The sequence below is a fragment of the Leptidea sinapis genome, chromosome 1 (assembly GCF_905404315.1).
Source record: "Leptidea sinapis chromosome 1, ilLepSina1.1, whole genome shotgun sequence".
Lineage (NCBI taxonomy): Eukaryota > Metazoa > Arthropoda > Insecta > Lepidoptera > Pieridae > Leptidea > Leptidea sinapis.
The window spans coordinates 23,726,399-23,741,101 of NC_066265.1; the positions used below are offsets into that span (position 1 = coordinate 23,726,399).

The window sequence follows — 14,703 nt, forward strand, 5'->3', positions numbered from 1 at the left end:
CGACCTCTCGCGTTCCGTGCGAGCGCTCTTTCCAACTGAGGCAACCGTTCGAGTGACGTATCGTTTATAAAATCTTGTATGCTTTGTTCAACTCTCAGTTTGTGGCTTCATCTACGGGATCTACATTACAGTTGATCCCCAATATTTGCATATTAAGTAAAGTCGCGGGTTCGAGTCCCGCATCGTTCATAAAATTTTGTTTTCAGTTTTATTTGTGTAATTAATCCCACAAGTGAGGGTTATCACTTTCAAAACATTACAAATTGTTAACATATTATTATTCCAGAAAAATACTATTTTATATTATTTTCATGGAGAGTGATTTCTGATGGTAGGTATGTGATCACAGCATAACACATAATCTCTTATAATCTTATCCAGATGAACTACAAGAGCATTATTGACCTTACAATGATTCAATTAAACGTAGATATGAATTCGAATACTAAAACCGTGAAACCTGGGGCACCGTATTGAAAGTCAACTATTTTACCTATTGAGCCACTGACGTCATTATCATTAAATTAACTCAAGTTTCCTTTGTACTCACTAAATAATTATTATAATTACTCAAACGACACTTTTGCTCTTAATAGTGATTTTCATTATTGTAACTGTCTGTCTAGTACATAAGGGATTGCTTGTAACTAATTCTAGTAGGCTTCTTAAGATACATCATAGCTTTTAGAGTAAATGTGTATACTTTATACATTACAAACTACAGGGTGGACCAAAAGTCCGTTTATAACTGGAATGATGATTAAAAAATAACTAATTACAGTGGATCAAAATTTTTTATTTTTTCGATAGTAAACAAAAGGGGCATTTATTTTTTAAAAATCACATTATCCATATGCAATTCTTCATTATTCTGGCATTGCTGCAATCTAGAGCGGAAATTTTCGATAACAGTTTTACATGTTTCTGTTGATATGTTTTGGATTTCTGTGCGAATACGATCCTTTAATTCGTCAAGAGTTGCTGGGTTGGTGTCGTAAACTTTACCCTTAATATCCCCAAAGAAAAAAAATCCTATACTTACAAACAAAGAATCACTGAATTGTTTGTACTTTTACTTCTACATAATACAATTATCAAATTATGTTAATTTGAGGTATGCTTTATTATCTATCAGTCATTTTCTTCCTTTAACGAAAACATATTTTGAACGATAAATATTTTTGCAGTTGATATTTGGAGACCTAAACGAAAACATTTGGCACCGACGTTTTCAACGAAAAATTTAAATAATTTCTGCAATATATTTTCGCAACAGAGCCTGATACTTGTTGAAAGATTACAAAGTACATTAACATCTGACAAATTTTCTATGTGGCCGTTTATAACAACATATACTATGGATTCCGTTTGTGGTATGTATTAGAAATTTAGGTTTTGGTTATTTTATAGCTAGCCATCTTTTTTAAGATACGCTGCAGTGATCTGGGCTTTGGGAAAGTTATATATTCTTTTTTTTAAATGAAAATAAGGGACAAGACGAGCTGGACGTTCAGCTGATGGTAATTGATACCCCCTATCCATTACAATGCTGTGCCGCTCAGGATTCTTGAAAAACCCAAAATTCTGAGCGGCACTACAATTGCGCTCGTCACCTTGAGACATAAGATGTTAAGTCTCATTTGTCCAGTAATTTCACTAGCCACGGCGCCCTTCAGACCGAAACATAGAAATGTTTACACATTACTGATTCACGGCAGAAATAGGCGCCGTTGTGGTACCCATAATCTAGCCGGCTTCCTGTGCAAAGGAGCCTCCCACTAGTAATCTAATCTAGTAAGGTAGAATCCATCTTAACAACCTTCACCAAATAATGATAAGACTTTTATAACTTCTTCGAATATTTACGGAAAAAGATCATTACAACTCTCAATTCAGATTTTGTTGATAAGTTTTCAGTCTTATACGCGATATAATATTCCCGTATCGAATTTTAATGCAATTACTGACTTGAGTAGTAAAAACATGTTTTCAAAACTATTTCAATAAAGCAAACACTAAAAGCTATAAGCTAAAAGATATGACTACACATTTCTTTGTAGTTTTGATTGTATTATCTAATCTTTTGATTCATAAAAGGGATAATGCGAATCTTGCGACTTCTTATCATCATTAAAGAATAACACCAGAGGAATCACAGGAGGGTTGTCGGCCTTTAAGGAAGGTGTACGCGCTATTTTTGAAGGTACCCACGTCGTATAGTCCCGGAAACAACGCACAAGGAAGTTCATTCCACAGCTTTTACGTGGAAGAAAGCTCCTTGAACACTTGACTGTGGAAGACCGCCACACATTCAAATGGTGGGGATGATATCCTAAATTGTGGCGTGTCGTGCGAAGGTGGAATTCGGTGGCAGGAATCAGGTGTAACAGCTCTTCGGAACACTCCCCATGAAAAATGCGCTAGAAGACACACAATGAAGAAATATAGATACTCCATTGCTTATGTGGTAATAAACTTATTGTTTTAATTAAAATATTTAATCAAAAAATGTTTACAGAGACTGTATTAGGAATACAAATTCATGCCCAAACGGATAAGGAACAACCATTCCTTAAAGCTCTTAACGAGTATTTAACTGTTGGATCGTCACGGATATTTAAACCTTGGCTTTATATTAAAGCTATTTACAAATTGCACCCGGATTCCCAGATTTTGAGAAGGACCAAAAAAACTATTTGGGAATTTGTTTCAAATGTAAGTATTTCAGAATTTTATGGCACTGTTAACTATTTAGTCATAAATAACTGATAAAAGAATTCAAACAAAAATATAAACGGAATTCAAATTAATTTGGTAATCGAAAGCATCAAGAAATATATTTTAAGTGTACAAAATATTATTGAAGTCTTTTGTAGAGGAGATTTGGAGTAACGTTTCAACTCATTTAGCTGGAAGTAAGGCCTTTGCCACACTATACGGAAAATACGTCACCGAATTTCCGTTGCGGTACATCTGTAGCCGAGCTTCGGCGGTAAATTTTACTAAATTAATTTGCGGATTCGATCGACTACCATTTTTAATAGAGAGAGAAATGAAGCAAAGCAATTTTTAAAGCTTTAAAAGTGTTAATATTGCGTGCATCTACTTAGACCAAATAAAAGAGTTCTCGGTTTTGTAACACAATTGACATTTCATTTCAATTCAAACTGAGTTTAATAAAACTCAATTTGAATACTGAAACATACTTAAACTACTTCTATTGTAAGATAAAGAGATTTCACTAAAGCATTTCAAGCCCATTCGCGAAAACGGAGTTTGCATGTCATAAACAATTGAATATATCAAAAAGCTATTAAAACTGTCTAAACTATAATATACTCATACATAATTTTTGAATTTTAATTGTGTCACATAAGAACTGGAACTAAGATACAATACAATTACATAATTAGTTTCTATACAGTGAAAATTAATTAAATTTAGCAAATCTTAAATTTGAACCTTTGTGGAACAGCAAATTATATTCCTCTCTGCAACATATCAATTTCCGAAGTTTATACCGAAAAGCAGAGAACTTATCATTAAAAGTGTGTATACTTCGATCAACTTTCGGGAAGGCTAATTGTAACTAAGTGCGAACAATTCTATTGAGAGTATGAAAGAGACCTATCGACCCTAGTATCGCGTCTGCTGAAGTCTCGGGAGCCTCATGAGAGCGGATACATTAATAAATGAGAGAATATCAGGGCAGTCAATTACACCCTTATCAATTTTATATAAAAAGAGACAATCCAATATATTCTTCCTATCAGAGAGTGTGTGCATCTTAAAATACTGCAAACGTCCGGAATAGTTTTGTAATAGATTCCATAGATTGAATTGATAAAAAAGACGCCATATAAAACGTTTTTGGAGTTATAATAATCTACTATTGCATATGTGGTAGTGAGGATACCATATTACAGAACAACAATACTCCAAAATGAAGTATCAACAAAATCATAATTCTTATATGTCCACGTTTCTGTTACAAAAATGACAGTGACAGTTCTCGAAAGCGATAAAATATGTTAGACGTCCAAAATTCGGCGTTTTGCACTTAATCGCGTTTATGCTACAACTATAATGTATAGCCGAGTGGTTAGCGATCCTACTAAGCTAGAGGTCCCGGGTTCGAATCCCGATAGGTGCAAGTATTTATATGATGAATATGGATGTTTGTTTCCGAGTCATGGATGTTTAAATGTATTTATGTATGTTTATATGTATGTTTGTATGAATTTATGTATGTTTAAGTAAGTATATTGTATTAAAATATCATTGTCTTGTAACCCATAACACAGGCTATATATGCTTAACTTGGGGCAAGATATTTTGTGTAAAAAGTGTGTCAATAATAGCGTTCAGTTAGTATTGATGAAGTGCGAATTTAATCTATAAACTCATTTGCAGGCGCAAAATTAACAACGTTTGGTCGAATTTGGTTTAAACCAAACTGGTTTAACCACGTTTTACTTCAATGTTGAAATCAGCTCTAAATCATTCGGTTTCAAGCTTCATGCACCAGCGCCGTTGCTGCGAGATATCCTTCAAAATGTTGCGCGATGAATAATATATAAAATACATACCTTGATCGATGCGAGGAGAACTGAATACACGAAAACAACTTGCGATGCGCCGATGGATCGACCAATCACCCGCGTTGTAATTGTCGATTTCTTACCCCCTTATTCATTATGGTCCGCTAACTTTAAAAAGCCGCTTAGGAGTGTTTTTTCTCATTCTGACTTAGGTCAATAGAAAAGGACAGAGTGAAAATTAGCAATGCTTTAAGTTAGCAGACTATTATGAATAAGGGGGTTAGTCACTTACATGCAATAAAATGTAAGGGCGTCCGCTGCGAAAGATCCGCAACCGATAATATGTCGTGTTTCGTAGGCTTAATCTTAACATGGCGCCTTCGATCAACAATATTGATAAAATAAGATGAACGAAACAAACGTGGTCTTAATCACCACGTTTTTAAGAAAAACATTTATGCAAAACCTTTTATTTATCCCCGACTTGATGTGTGATATACGATCAAAATATGTTCTTTTTGTATTTTGATTACGATAATTAAGAAGAATTTATTAATAATTATACATTTAAATATATTATTTTCAGATCATTGAAAAAAAGCGTGAAGATATCAAACGCACAAAAAGTAAGGAGGCTTCATGTAAGTTATGAATTATAAAACGTTAATTTTAAGAATTTGTTGTTTTTATCAAGACTTTATTCAAATTCATATATTTTTATACAATAAGGGCTTGCCTCAGACCTACTACGATCGGGCTGAAGAAACTCAGCGGGCATCTTAATCCGAATTATACAATTCCATTACAATAAAATTTATTAATTAATATACACAGGGCATTCGTTCAATTCCCAAATTGGTATTAATAATTAATGTTTAGTAATCTTTACTTCAAAAGCATTTTATCGGTTCTTTTTGATTGCATAACACAATTGTTTTATACATTTTAAGGGATCATGTTCAAAAGAAACATCGCCCAACCAAAAATTACTAACTCGACTTAGCCAAGGCATAACAAGTTTACGTTTTTCCTGATGTTATCATATAATTATTACAGTTTCTAAAAAATTTACTAATGTGCTTATCTCATATTATTTACAATCAAATAATTAAAATCTTAGATTAAAGTTACATGTCGGTAATTCACAAGGTTTGTAAAGTAAGTTATTATCAGTCATCTTTTGCAAAACGGATTGTAGAGCAATTATTTAGAAGAGACAAAACTTGTAATGTATTTCGATCCAATTGCATGAATCGTGGTCACGACGGAACTGCGGAGGCGGCGAGAAACACTTGACACATTGACACTTGACAATAATAATACAACAATCTGTCCACTTGGTGCCTAATTCGTTTTGGTCTTTGATTCCCTAATTTACGACACACACTACTGACGACGTACATACTTTCGGATCTTTTTGTTGCATTCGTACTGCAGAGAGAGACCACGGGATTCCATGTTTGCGTTAGCCTAAAACCATCCTCTCTATTAAAATTGTTAGGATGCTTTTTAATTTCTATAGCTTCTCTAACAAGCCGTAGGATGTATTGGCGTTCAGCAGAAATCACTCGTAGGTTGTGCAGCTCGATCCAATGGTTGATACCGGCTTTAAGCAAGTGTTCGGCTATTGCAGATTTTTTAGGATCGTTATTTTTGATTGCGCTGATGTGTTCCTTAACGTGTTGAGAATTAGTTTGTTTTGTTTGTCCGATGTAAGAGCTTCCCCAGCTGCAGTCAACTTTAGAGACAAAACTTATCGTTACTAAAAATATCAGTAAGTAATGCTTATTAATTTTGATTGACATCATATTATTATTCTTATTAGCTGGAGTGGAATCTACGGAAAGTTTTCTGGATTTACTACTAGAATCGGCAGATGGAGTTAAATTTACAAATCATTACCTAATTGAAGAAATGCTCGTGTTACTTCTCGCGGGAACTGACACGTCAGCGGTTGGTGCAGGCTTCACATGTGTCATGCTGTCAAAGTACCCTGACGTTCAAATGAAAGTCTATGAAGAGTAAGTTTTTTTTTTCAGCCCTCCATTGACAAGCTACGTACTTTAATATGCCATCAACTGAGTTATCCTAATGTTTTGAGTTTTCTTTAGTGTTAATTCCGCCAATATTTTTCATCAAACAATTCGACACGTGTTGAGCCTCTACGAGGCCTCTAGGAATTTTCTCTACCGACTGAGTTATTTCTAAAAGCTTTCTTCGGGAAATTTCAAATTTAGGCCAAAACATACAATAGTTATGTACTGTTTAGGGCGATTCCTTATTTATTTATTTCATCATCGTTACTATTACCGACCCATAATATAGTAGATTAAAATTACAAACACCAAAAATACCCAAATTTACAAGCTGAGTATCTGGCTGGTAATCAATTAGATGTATGGGTCGTTACCCATAAATTGGTCCTGTAGAATTAATATAAGGTAATGCATTTTTTCAATTTGTAAGAAAGAGTGTGTGAGTGTATGCGCGCAACAAGTTATACTTCTTTGGCCTAACAAAGCAAAAATCCTGAAAATTATTTATTCCTCGTGCTATTCTACGTTTGTAGAAAGAACAATATAGTAAAAATCTTGCAACGATGGCTTTGACAATTAATTATTAAATAACGAATTAGGCTGTTCAGGCTTGAACCTATTGGCTATCCTAATACTGGACGAAGAAACAAAAAAAATACCAAATGTCGCAAATGTCAGAAAATTTTTAGGAACCAACTTCACCCTGTTACTTTTGTGTTACAGTGATGCGCGCGCATCTTAAAATTTCACTCTCATCATTTTTTCATAACGCGCCTAAAGAAGTATAACTTCAAAAATAAACTAAAATATCACGTTATATTTTATTTTATTTTATTTTGGCATCAAACAGTCTAAAAATTACAATTTTAATGTTATATAATTACTAAAGAGAAGACTTATAGTGCCGAAAATTACAATGTTAAATTAAATTTTATTTGCAATTAATTTTTAGACTAACAGAGGTTCTTGGTGACGACTTGAGAAGGCCTATACTTCATACTGACTTACCGAAATTGAAGTACTTGCATGCAGTTGTAAAAGAAACTTTAAGGTTATATCCTCCAGTTCCAATCATTGGACGAGCGGTAGAAAAAGATGTGCTCTTACGTAAGTTTAAAAGAAAAAACATTATGTTAATGCATGGTAGAACAAAATGTTAGCTTTAGTTATTAATAACAGATTTTGTTCTTATTTTTTTTTTATTGTTAACATAACATAATACTGATGATCCATATACCAGTGGGAGGCTCCACAGGATGCCTGCTAGATTATGGGTACCACAACGGCTATTTCTGCCGTGAAGCATTATTGTGTTTCGGGTTGAAGGCCGCCGTAGCCATTGAAATTACTGAGCAAATTCGACTTACCATCTTTTGTATCAAGGTGACGAGCGCAATTGTAGTGCCGCTCAGAATTTTTCGGCAGGGCGTATCAATTACCATCAGCTGAACGACCTGCTCGGTTCATCCCTAATTGTGTACAAAATACACTTATGATTATAATATTATCAACACTGGATGCTATTTCTTGGCTTTATCAAATTTAAATCAATTCTTCGTGAAATTATCATTGTTTTGTGGACAACGTAAAATCTTCCTATAACTTTTTCAATGGAACTTTTTCAATGCAACAGACATATTATCTTATTATATTCTATTATGAAAAACAGGATATCTGTTATTTAATTAATCCCATCTGTTCGACCGTGGAGAGGATTTAGTGCAACTTAATCAAAATTTTCACATTATTTTATTAATAGATAAACTATACACGTAATTGTATTTTTTATTTATTTTTCTACTCCTCTACTTTAAATAGTGGTTTTAATATTCTGTCATTTATACAGCCACAATCAGTAATATAAGTACATACTTTATTGAGTCTTTGAAAAAGTCTATACTCTATGGTCTAAAAAGCAAATTGCTTACCGTCACCTTTCCGTACTTTAATGTCGCCAAAAAAGCACAGAGGGCCTACCATCAACTTTTAATAAGCGATGCGATTCCGATACAGTTCAGTTTAGGTACCTTAACTGAATCGCTAAGCTTCGTACCATTAACTGCCTTCTACTGAATGACTATGACACATAAGCTATCCAGTTTAGGTTGAAATATTACCTCATGGTACGAAAGAATGAACGAACTAAATCAGTTTGCGATTCAATTGATATAATTTTTGACATTCAATTGAATGTCAATTGACATCATTGCGATTTAATCAGTTGATTTGACGTCAACCTAAATTAGATAGCTCTAATCACGTCGTGGTACGAAATAGCAAAGCATTTCATTTTAGGTTGTCAATTGAATCGCAATAAGACTTCATGGTAGGTAGTTGTTTTGGTGCCACAGTCAACAAAATCCTGGTTAGGTATCGTGGGTTCATAGAAATATTAGGAAATATTTAAAATACATAATATTTTCATATTTAAATCATTAGACTAAACACTTTAATGTCAACTTAAGAAAAAAACTTGTTAATATAATTTGCCAACATGCTGCTAGGTATATTTTGTAATTTTCAATATTCCCGCGTTGGCTGTATAAGTGTACCTTTGCCATTCCTTGAAGGAAACATTAAACCACTCAACAGATATAAGTATTGAATACAATACATTTCCCGCCCATTAAATCGGCCACTTACAACAACTTGTGATATTTGTTTGTAGAATTTTGGTTTTATTTAAAAACACCTAGTCGTTGAAAAAATATTGTTTTAGACACGTCGTATAAATACGTCAAAAAACGCCTATCGTGATTTTTGATCCTCATTATACAACTGTTACATAAAATACTATGAGTGTATATTAAACAACATTATTTTCTTATAGCTTCATCTATAACAATACCCCAAAATACCGAAGTAATACTAAGTATCTGGGGGATGCACCACAATCCAAAATTGTGGGGTGACGATGTGGAGTCATTTATTCCTGAGAGATTTTTAAATGGATCAGTACCAAGTGGTGCATTTGCTCCATTCAGCGTTGGACCAAGAAATTGTCTAGGTAAGATTTACTTATCACATTTGATTATAATATAATTAAAATTAGCCGTTCCCGCCCGCTCCGCTGGACGAATTTTAAAATGGAAATTAATTAAACTTTATTCATCTTATTTTTTTTATGAAAATAAGTGACGAGACGAGCAGGACGTTCAGCTGATGGTAATTGATACGCCCTGTCCATTACAATGCAGTGCCGCTCAAGATTATTGAAAAACCCACAAATTCTGAGCGGCACTACAATCGCGCTCGTCACCTTGAGACATGAGATGTCAAGTCTAATTTGCCCAGTAATTTCACTAACTTCGGCGCCCTATTATTATTAAAAATACAATTGAAAAAAATAAGTAGCCATATACGATAAATTTCGCATCGAATGGTTGTAGTTTCATGTCGATACGATCAGTGGTTTAGGCGTGATTTAGCCTCAAACAAAGACCATTTTCATTATATATTATATAGTATATGAACTATGATAGTATAAGAACCAGCCAATATGAATTCTGAAATTGAAACCTAACCTAAATGAATGCATATATATACATAATAATATGATAATAGATATAATGGATATCATCCCCACCATACCTCCACAGTGCGGTTTTCTAGGAGCTTTCTTTCACGTACTACAAAGCTGTGGAATGAGCTTCCTTGTGCAATGTTTCCGGGACGGTACTAGGGTACCTTTAAAAAAACTTGTACACCTTCCTTAAAGGCCGGCAGCGCTCCTGTGATTCCCCTGGCGTTGCAAGAAAACTTGGGCGCCGGTTACTTAACACCAGATGACCTGTCTGATGACCAGATGTCTGTCTGTGTCTTCCTTTTCCATAAAAAAATATTATACACATTATACAGAATTTAATTAAATTAAAATCTTTTTTGTTGATTACGAAATTTGTAGTTGAATCATTACAACAATAATTTATTTCGTATCTCCCTGTTCTATAATCAGCATTTATACAAAAGTAAAATTGAAATTAAATAATTACTAACGATCACGAATCAAATAAAAACTGTGCTATCTCTCAAGTTGAACCAAACAACACACAGTGTGTAAAATTTGATTAAAATTGGTTTATTAGTTTTGGAGTTCATCGCGGACAATTAACGTGACACGAAATTTTTATATATAAAGAGTACCTTTAAAATTTCGGGCCGAAAAATATTCACTTTAGTTGTTTATTGTTCAACCATCGAAATACAAAAACTAAATAAAGAACGAAAAAACGAAACAAAAACTTAGCTCATTAACGGACGTAAATCGTTATTTATGGAGATAAGAGAGATAATCTACGATCATTACCTCAGGCTAAAATAATTTTATATAAACGCTCTCATAATCTCAATAAAACTCGACTCAATTACAAGCAACCTCGTTTTAATGATGCCTTTGCAAAAATTACCAATAGTACGGAGTATTTACACCCTCTTTGGTTGTGACTTGCAAATGTGAGAACAAGGCAATTGTACTTAGGTTATTATTATTTTCTCATTTTATTCAAAGAGAAAATAAGAATAATTTAAATGTCTTATAAAATAGAATAAGTTAAATTTTCAGAAGTAATAAGGGAGTATTTTTTGTAATTTTTATGTTCACAATAACTGTCCCATACTTTAAACTACTTATAATTGTAATAAATAAATTACATTCCATAGCTCCCTGATGTTTTGCGGAGCGGGCTGCACTGATCTTACTCTTCCTTTTAGAATATCCCAAACGTGCTCAATGGGATTGAGGTCGGGACTTCGAGCTGGCCAATCAAAAAGACGAATCCCTACCTCTTTAATATACGCTTCTACATCACCAGAACGGTGAGCGCGAGCGTTATCAACCACAAAAATCAAATTTTCTCCAAGAACCGTTAATGCGGATTGTACGTAAGGAATTAGGACTTCTGACATGTACCGGTGTGTATTCAAAGTGCCGTTTTCTATGACGAACCCTCCAATACTTCCTGGCTCTCCAATAAAGCGATTCATGAAAACATAACTGAGCATCCACCATAAGGGTTTATTAAAGCAAACATTTCTACGAAACGCCCCCTTCTGCTTCGCAGTATTCGCCGACGTCGGTCCTCACCATATAGTGATATTCTAGCTTTATCCTAGAATAAAACTCTACCCCAGTCCTCTTGAGCCTACGTCGTACTATTTCGAGCGAAGCTAAGTATCAACTAGTAATTTAGGGCCACGGGCTGGACGGCAACTGCATATTTTGGCAGCGAGAAGCCTCCTTGTGCCAGTCCACAAGCTGGTTTGCATACCTCTCACTTTCTCTAGTCTTTTTGAGGTCGACATAGAAAGATTTGCGAATTCTCAATGCTTTTACCAGGAAGCGGTCATATTGAGCTTCTTTGTATGGTTTTCTTCAAGTCCTCTGAAGGACTAACTGCAGTGTAGTCAGTGCTATGTGTCCCATAACTATAGTTATACATTGACCACACCTTTTCTCGAGTAGTGCTATAATGTTGCTCGCTCTTATCGTTCTATCAACCATTTTAGAGACCGCTAAATAAGGGTATCAAGACTTAAATAAATTTCAAGGAAATAGGATATTCTGACAATGTTATTACGGACCAAATATGATGTAAATACTACGTTATAAGAGGCGGTACTGTCTAAGTAAGAATTGATTTTTTTGTTTAGCATGAAAAACGTGCAGTGATTTGACATAAGCTTGAAATAATAAGAAAACAGTTTCAAATAGTTTTAAGACTTTGGAAAGCATTCCAAGCAATTTTTTTAGTTATGTGGTCAATAGAGAATGCCACTAGCTCAGACTTTTTATTAAATAATTATTCTCACATTCAAATGTGAAACAAAATACAAAAAAATGTTAAATTTATAAACTTAGTACACCAAAATATACAGGGTATGCTAGGTAAAGATTTGGACATAGAGTTATTCATTAACTGTGACAACATAGATATACTGTGCATTACAGAACATTGGCTTAAAAGTCATCAGTTAATATTTAATTTGAATAGTCATAAGATTGGTAGTTCATTCATTAGAGAACAGGCGGTTCTTTAATACTGATTAGTAATGAACTGAAATATAAGGGCGGAAAGACATTGTCAGACTCTCAATAGAAAGGATTATTGAAATAGCTTGTGTTGAATTGGAGCAATTAATTGTTATGAGCATATACAGACCACCTGCAGCACTATGACAGTTTTGAAAATGTAATGGAGAAAGCTCTGTCAATGATTTGTAATGAAAACAAAAAAATCTTCAGATGTGAATGACTTCTTGTTATTATAAAAAAGTGTAAAGCAGAATGTACTTATATAACAGAACCCACAAAACGCATTGAAATGCTTAAAGATAACTTGATGTTATAACTACCATTATTTAAAGTACATGAAAACCATAATACACATTATAGTGCATTTTTTTAAATTGTTAGTGAAGAATATAACTCAGTATTTACACCCAAGAATATTTTTATAAATAAAAGGCCATGCTTTAGTGACTGGGCTACTGTAGGCATCCATAGAAGTAGAAATCGACTGTATGAATTATATAATGAGAAAAAATTTAACACAAGTGTTAAATTCATTAGTTATGTTAAAAAATATTCCAAAATATTAAAAATACTTAGTATGTTTTTACATCATACACATATACATATAATACACATATATAATACAGCTAAATCTCGTTTTTGAAGTGATATGATAAAATAAAAACCACATGGAGAAGCATTCAGACTGTTGATATCAATGGAAAGCGTGCCCTTGGATCAACCATAAAAATGAGTGAATAGGGCTCAATTCTTGGTCCGTTTCTATTTTTGATGTATATAAATGATGTGCCATATGTTGGGATAATCATAATAATAATAATAATAATTCTTTATTACAGGCATAAAATCCCATACACAATATTGAGTCATACAAATAAAATAGTATACAAAAACAATACAAATAGTATAGGTACAAATAAAATAGTATACAATACAATTATAATTTTTTTACATTAATTATTTATCTCAGTCAGATAAAAGCAAAAAGAAAACAGCTTTGTGTCCAAAGCTATTTTCTATTTGCTTCCCGATGTGTCGATAGCCAATGGGCTATCATTGGACTACGCAAGTCCTGGCCCACCACCTGGAGGATGTTGTTACACGAGCTACGCAATCTTTCCCAGAAGGAATATATACGAGCTCTGATGACAGCAAAGAAATCGGGCATTCCTGCCTCGGCAAACATGCCCGACGCGCTGCAGTACCGCGGTAACTTCATAAGAATGCGATATGCATCATTATATTGCACCCTTATGGTGCTGAAGGACGCTCTCTTGTATCGGTACCATGGTAACTGGCAGGTATAGAAACACTGGCAGTATGCCCTGAAGATGGTGCCCTTCACTTCATCACTGCATTTAGCAACATCATGAAATTGTTTTATTCGCTGATGACACATCCCTTTTATTTAAGATTAAGAGACGTGAATCAGTCTTTGATGATGTAAACAATGCTTTGTCCAAAATTATTCATTGGTTCAATGCTAATAATTTCCTTTTGAATAGTAAGAAAACTAAATGTATTAAATTCATAACGCCAAATGCCAGTAAGGCGAATTCAAATGTACTTGTGAATGGGGAGTACTAGGAACTTGTAGATACCACAGTTTTTTTGGGTATTACTTTAGACGCAGAACTTCAATGGCGCGACCATATAGGTGGTTTGATGAATAGACTTAGTTCTGCAGCATTTGCTATAAGGAAAATTAGCCACCTCTCAAACGAAGACATGGCACGTGTCGTATATTTTAATTATTTGTAAACTACGTCCTACAGTATATTACTGAGGGGACACGTTGCTGATATTCAAACGATTTTTGTGCTGCAGAAAAGAGCTGTTCGAGCAATCTACAATCCATTCAGTAGACATTCATTGAGAGATAAATTTAAGGAGATCAACAAATTAACAGTACCATGTCAATACATATTTGAAAACCTAATATTTGTGCATAAAAACATAAATCGTTTTGAAAAACATTTCATTTCAAACGTTTCATTCAGGGGACAATGTGTCCATTTTTATCATAAAATCTCTGAAGAAATTTGCAATCTACAATTGTAAAAGTTTAAACTATTAATAATTCTAATATGTATAC

General features: G+C 33.8%; 1 protein-coding gene across 1 annotated transcript in view; it reads left to right on the top strand.

Moving 5' to 3' along the window:
* The window catches only part of LOC126969743 (cytochrome P450 4d8-like), a 30,438-nt gene that overhangs the window by 10,832 nt on the left and 4,903 nt on the right, over nucleotides 1–14,703 (top strand). Inside the window, exons 4-9 of the mRNA XM_050815307.1 lie at nucleotides 1,188–1,373; nucleotides 2,519–2,715; nucleotides 5,128–5,182; nucleotides 6,367–6,562; nucleotides 7,530–7,684; nucleotides 9,408–9,584. Coding sequence (XP_050671264.1) covers nucleotides 1,188–1,373; nucleotides 2,519–2,715; nucleotides 5,128–5,182; nucleotides 6,367–6,562; nucleotides 7,530–7,684; nucleotides 9,408–9,584 — 966 coding nt within the window. The remainder of the gene's footprint in view (nucleotides 1–1,187; nucleotides 1,374–2,518; nucleotides 2,716–5,127; nucleotides 5,183–6,366; nucleotides 6,563–7,529; nucleotides 7,685–9,407; nucleotides 9,585–14,703) is intronic.